General features: G+C 53.8%; 1 protein-coding gene across 1 annotated transcript in view; it reads left to right on the forward strand.

The window, feature by feature from the left end:
- Syngr1 (synaptogyrin 1) overlaps positions 1 to 3,813 on the forward strand; it is a 29,215-nt gene extending 25,402 nt beyond the window's left edge. The window contains exon 4 of the mRNA XM_004650325.2: positions 415 to 3,813. Coding sequence (XP_004650382.1) covers positions 415 to 636 — 222 coding nt within the window. The 3' untranslated portion in view covers positions 637 to 3,813. The remainder of the gene's footprint in view (positions 1 to 414) is intronic.
- Positions 3,814 to 6,367: the final 2,554 nt, after the last annotated feature.

A 6,367-nucleotide genomic window follows, 5' to 3' on the forward strand; every position in this document is an offset into this window, starting at 1 on the left:
TTAACCTCTGAACCATTTCTCCAGCCCAAGGATGACTCTTAGGAGATCCCAAGAGCTCTCGTGCTACTTAGAAATCATTTTCCCCCATTCCACCCAACACCCCCGAGGACACGGTTTGAGAGGGAAGCTGTGTGCAACGCGTTGGGCTGTCTTGACCTTCTGCAGTGCAGTGGTGTCGACCTGGCAGACCTACAAATGATCAATCAAGGTCTTTGTGGCTGGATCATGTGATCTGGGCCACAGGAGTAGTGTCTATGGGGACAGTCCTTCTGCCCTAGTCAAGCTTGATCCTTTGAGAATCTTTAAGTCTCTGCAGTCTATCTCCTGTCACTAACCACTACTAACCCATTGTTCTTGTCTGTCTCTCCCCTAACCATCCCTCCCTGTCCTTGTCCCCACTGGCCCCCATCCCAGGCGGGCCAGGCAGTGCTGGCCTTCCAGCGGTACCAGATTGGCGCCGACTCGGCCCTCTTCTCCCAGGACTACATGGACCCCAGCCAGGACTCCAGCATGCCTTATGCCCCCTACGTGGAGCCCAGCGTTGGGCCAGACACCACTGGCATGGGTGGCACCTACCAGCATCCAGCCAACAGCTTCGACACTGAGCCCCAGGGCTACCAGTCACAGGGTTACTGAGCTCTGGTGATGGTGACAGTGATGATCTGCCCTGCCTGCCGGTCTTTCCACCCCTGTCCCCCATCTCCCTCCCCCCCTCGCAGTTCCCAGCTCCCGACCAGGTGGCCCTGCCTAGCACCTGCTCAGCCTCCGAGTTGTCCCACTGAGTGAGGTCCACTGTGGCTGGGGACAACGAGGTGGGTGGTGTCCTCATGTGTGTGCAAACGTGTGTGGAGCCTGTGCCCAGCAGGTGCCTGGAGGATGGGGACTGGGGGTTGCATTCACTCATTGTGGTCTCGAGCATTTATTGAGCACCTACTGTGTGCCCGACCGTACTCATTAGAGAGGTGAGAAAGATGGTGGGGGGAGACGGTGTGTGGAGGCCCAGTCATTCAGTATCAGAGGTAAGACAGATGGGGCAGGGTGATGTTGGGATGCCTGGCTACCTGGGGCTCAGTCACAGGATGAGTGTGGACAACCACAGGACGTGGCTGTCACCCTTAGTGCCCTTCATTTACAGTAGTCCTGTTGGAATTGCCAGGGATGCAACCAATTTTGGTTTGAAGAAACCGAGGCCTGAAGGATCAAGGTCCCTTGCCACATCAGTCAGACAGTTGCTGAGGGAGATGAAGCCATGCCAGGGTGGTCCAGATGCAGAGCGTCTGCCTGCCCTCCCTTCTCCTCCCTCTGTGCCCTGTCCCTACACCTGGGCCCTGCTACTCAGCATTGATCTGTCTTGGGGCCCTTCAGGAACCTCAGCCCCGTGAAGCACCCTGATCTGCTGCAAGCCAAGGGCCTGGTCTGACCAGCCGCTTGCCTCCATGCAGGTCCCCCTCCTGAGCGTTGCTGTGTGTCCGGCATGCCCCACAGGGGGGCTCATTTGAAGTGTGTCAGGAATCCTTTTTGCAGCCTCTCAAAGGAGTGGTGGCTGTTGCCACCTCTGGCAAGGCTCCCTGAGCCCTCGTCCAGGGCTGAGTGGACAGAAAGCCCAGGCAGCGGTGGGGACTGGCCCAGGGTCTCAGGGGCCGAGTAGCAGAGCAGGTCTTCCTGTCTGGATTTCTTGGCTTCGGTCACTTACAGGTGACTGAGCCACTCTTGTCACTGTCCCCAGGACATGACATCTTCTCTCTTCTTGCCTGAGTCAGCGTCACCATGGAGGGCAGAGTGGCCAGGACAGAAGCTTTGAGTTACAGGGTCAACTTGTGCACCAGAGCCACGGGTCACAACCGCCCCAGATGATGTAGGAGCGAGCCCTGCACAGAGTGGGTCAGGGAGACCCAGCCACAAGGGGAGAGAGTCGCAGTTGACCTCAGAGACAAGGAGGGTGGTGAGGCCTGAGGGGGCAGCAGGGAGTTCTTGTACAAGGTGAGCTCCGCCCTGAGGCAAAAGAATGCAGAGAGGGGCATCGGTGCCACCTGTCTGTCTCTCAGGGCCCAGGGTGCACCAGCTGGTCACTCTGGGGAGCAGGGCGGCGGGTTCCGGGGCTGCTTCGGCAATGACTGTCACCATCACCTTCACCCCTCGCCCCCCTCAGGACCCTGCTCTTACACTACTTGTTCTTCGGCCCGCGTTGGGAACACTTCCAGGCGGTGTGGACCCTGTGAGGACAGAGTCCCCGCACTGAGACATGCCCCAGGATAAGGGCACGCCTGAGGAGGGCAGGAGTGAGGTGGGGAGCGGGAACTTCCAGGGCCTAGGTGTATCCCCTCCTCATGGGCAGAAAGGGAAACAGGCTCCTGGAGCCCAGGGAGTTAGCAGCGGAGTCTGAATCTGAACAGGGGCCTCCAGGTGTCAACCCCGGGCAGCTGGCTTCTGTTTCCATGCCTGTGTACACTATTCCTCAGTGTCCCTGGGTGGGAGATCTGCTGGCCTGAGCAATGGGATGTGAACCAGACCAGAGGAGGTGTGTTTGAGTCCACCACAAGGAGCTGTGACAAGTCCTGCCCCTTGCTGATAGGCCCTGGGTCCCTGGGCATTGCCCTGCAGGGGTCACCATTAAGCTCTTCTCAGCCCCGGGGGTCTGTCACGGACCCTTCCTGCCACCCAGGCTAGGTGAGTTTACAAGACCAGGAGCTGGGCTGCTGGAGCCTCAGCAAGTGTCTCCCCATCTTCCTGGGGCCCAGCAGGGATGCATGCTGCTGCTGCTGCGGGGCGGCCAAGACAGGGTCCTGCTGCAGTGGAGACAAGTGGGTGAGAGAAGCTCGGGGGCAGGATTTGGATGAGTCTCAGGCTCCCACCTCCTCGGCTGGGAGGCTCCTGGCCACTGCGCCCTTTTGTGGATGGAGCACAGCCCCTGGGGGACCCAAGCCAGCAGCACTCCACAGCCCTCCTCTGCCTCCACCTCTGCTGTCCCCGCTCCTACACTTGGAAAGTGCCCTCTACAGCTCAGCCCTGTGGGACTGGGACTCCATCTTCCTATCAAGCACAAGAGAAGGGTTGGAGAACTTGGGTTCCACATGAATTTAGAGCCGCAGGGACCCTTCGAGTTGAGTTTGCATAAGTTCAAGCGCAGATCAAGCAGTTTGGGGGCCTGGTTGGTCTTCTACCTTCGGAGACAATGCGTTCTGCAAAATCATAGGCCGTCTTGCCTGGATGGCTCCTGAGTAGTCCAGGGTATAGCAGTGGTGGGGCTCATTCCCAAGGGGACTCCAGATCCCTTGCTCCATCCTTCTCTAGTGATCTTCAAAGATTTGGCTTCCCCCATGTAACCAGAGCTCTCACTTGTTAACCCTGGGGCACCACTAACCTTGGCCCAAGACCCTTTTGATTCTCTAAAGTATGCAAAACAGAGTCCCACGCCCACCTTGAGTTTATGGAAGATGGACTGGCCTAGCCATCTCCCATCGCCGCCCCCAACCTGACACCCCCACCCCCTGGTGCCCACAGCTCTTGTTTGGGTGCCCCGGCCCCTCCCGCAGCGTTACTGCCTGTGTATAGTATAAATATATATATTTTCTATATATAAGATGTATAATATAAGGCTCCACAAATATGTTTGTGTGTATGTGTGCGTGAGCGTGTGTGTGGTGAAAGGTGGCCCCCAAAAGGGCCCCCACTCTAGCCCTCCCTACCTGGTTAAACCTTTCCAGAGTGGATCTAGTGGCACCTTCGTCTGTGACATCCATCCATCTGTGGTGAACCAAGTGAAGATGGTAACTTCTGGTGACATAGTAATAAAGTGAAGCCTCGGACCCCGCAGTGGACTGCAGCGTGTCACGATTTTCTTTGTTCATCCTGAGTTTGGCTTGGGTTTGCCCAGCCCCAGCCTCCCCTGACCTGAGCCATTTTATTTTTGTTTACTTTATATTTAAGTTCATTTATTTACTTTTTTTTTTTTTTTTCCCAAGGTAGGGGCTCACTCTAGCCCAGGCTGACCTGGAAATCACCCTGTAATCTCTGGGTGGCTTTGAACATACAGCGATTCGCCTACCTCTGCCTCCCAAGTGCTGGGATTAAAGGCCGCCATGCCTGGCTGTTTATTATTATTTTTTCTTGGACAGAGTTTCTTGTACCCCAAGCTGGCCTTGAACTTGATGTGTTGCTGAGGACGACCTTGAACTTCTGCTCCCCCTGTCTCTCATCTCATGAAGGCCAGGGGTTTCGTACGTGGACCGTCATCATAGCTGGTTTATGCCTTGCTGGGGTTCCAACCTGGGGCTCTGTGAATACTGTGCAGACACTGATCAACTGAGCCATCCTCGGCCCCTTGTCTGGTGGATTTCTGTTTTGTATTTGAAGCAGGGTCTCACTAGCCTAGGCTCACCTGGAACTCACTGTGTAGCCCAGGCTGGCCCCTCACTCAGTGATCCTCCTACCTTAGCCTCTCATGTGCTGGGATTAAAGGTGTGCCAACACACCCAGCTTGTTTGTTTAGTTTTTTTTTTTTAATTTTACTTATTTATTTATTTCAGAGAGAGAGAGAGGAAGGAGCAGATAGAGAGAGAGAGAGGATGGGCACACCAGGGCCTCCAGCCACGCAAACAAACTCCAGATGCATACGCCCCCTTGTGCATCTGGCTTACCTGGGTCCTGGGCAATAGAACCAGGGTCCTTTGGCTTTGCAGCAAATGCCTTAACTGCTAAGCCATTTACCCAGCCTCTTGTTTGCTTATTTATTTATTTATTTATTTTCTGAGGTAGGATTTCACTAGCTCAGACTGACCTGGAATTCACTCTGTAGTCTCAGGGTGGCCTCAAACTCATGGCGATCCTCCTACCTCTGCCTCCTGAGTGCTGGGATTAAGGGTATGCACTACCACACCCGGCTTTGTTTAGTTTTTAATTACACAATGAAACTATGAATAGAATATTTTTTAAAAATAATTTTATTTATTTATTTATTTGAGAGCGACAGACACAGAGAGAAAGACAGATAGAGGAAGAGAGAGAGAATGGGCATGCCAGGGCTTCCAGCCCCTGCAAAAGAACTCCAGACGCGTGCGCCCCCTTGTGCATCTGGCTAACGTGGGTCCTGGGGAATCGAGCCTTAAACCAGGGTCCTTAGGTTTCACAGGCAAGCGCTTAACCGCTAAGCCCATGAATAGAATATTTTTATTTATTTACTTATTGGTCAGGAGAGAGAGAGAAAATGGGTTTACCAGGTCCTCCAGCCACTGCAAAGGAACTCCAGATGCCTGTGTCACTCTGTGAATAGGTCCTTTTAAAAGAAGTCACCAGGCGTTGTGGCGTACTCCTTTAATCCCAGCGCTCAGGAGGCAGAGGTAGGAGGATCGTCAAGAGTTTGAGGCCACCATGAGGACTACATAGTGAATTCCAGGTCAGCCTGGACTAAAGTGAGACCCTACCTCTAAAAACAAAACAAACAAAAAAAGGCTTGGTGGCACATGCCTTTAATCCCAGTATTCAGGAGGCAGAGGTAGGAGGATTGCTGCGAGTCCTGAGACTACATTGTGAATTCCAGGTCAGCCTAGTCTAGAGTGAGACCCTACTTTGGAAAAAAGAAAAAAAGAAGACAGGGCTTGAGGAATGGCTTAGCAGTTAAGGCATTTGTCTGCAAAGCCAAAGGACACAGTTTCGATTCCCCAGGACCCACGTAAGCCAGATGCACAAGGGGTCACACACGAATGGAGTTCCTTTGTAGTGGCTGGAGGCCCTGCCACGCCCATTCTCTCCACCCCCCCTTCACTTCTCAGTCAAATAAATAAAAGTAATATAAGAAAAAAAGGGCAAAGTCCCCACCTGACGTTCACACGCATCTTCCTTCTCCATCCAGAGGTCACCTCAGCCAGGATGATGGGTGTGGCCGAGCTCTTCTGGGTGCACGTTGTTGGCGAGCTCTGTTGGCACACCCTTTATACAGAGCACAGGTGATACCAGACACTGTACATAGCAGTTAACCTCTCATTGCTGGGACAAAATGCCCAATCAGAAGCAGCTCATGGGCTGGAGAGATGGCTTGGCGGTTAGGCGCTTGCCTGTGAAGCCTAAGGACCCCAGTTCGAGGCTCAGTTCCCCAGGTCCCACGTTAGCCAGATGCACAAGGGGGCGCACACGTCTGGAGTTCGTTTGCAGAGGCTGAAAGCCCTGGCGCGCCCATTCTCTCTCTCCCTCTATCTGTCTTTCTCTCTGTGTCTGTCGCTCTCAAAAACAAAAAAAAAAAAAAAAAAAAAAACAGAAGCAGCTCATGGAAAGAAAGGGTTGATTTTGGCTTTCAGTTTCCAGGGGAAGTTTTCATGACGGCGGAGAAACAATGATAGGAACAGGCAACAGGGCCTCACATCACATCAGCTTG

This window comes from Jaculus jaculus, chromosome 6 (genome assembly GCF_020740685.1).
Source record: "Jaculus jaculus isolate mJacJac1 chromosome 6, mJacJac1.mat.Y.cur, whole genome shotgun sequence".
In the NCBI taxonomy this organism is placed as follows: domain Eukaryota; kingdom Metazoa; phylum Chordata; class Mammalia; order Rodentia; family Dipodidae; genus Jaculus; species Jaculus jaculus.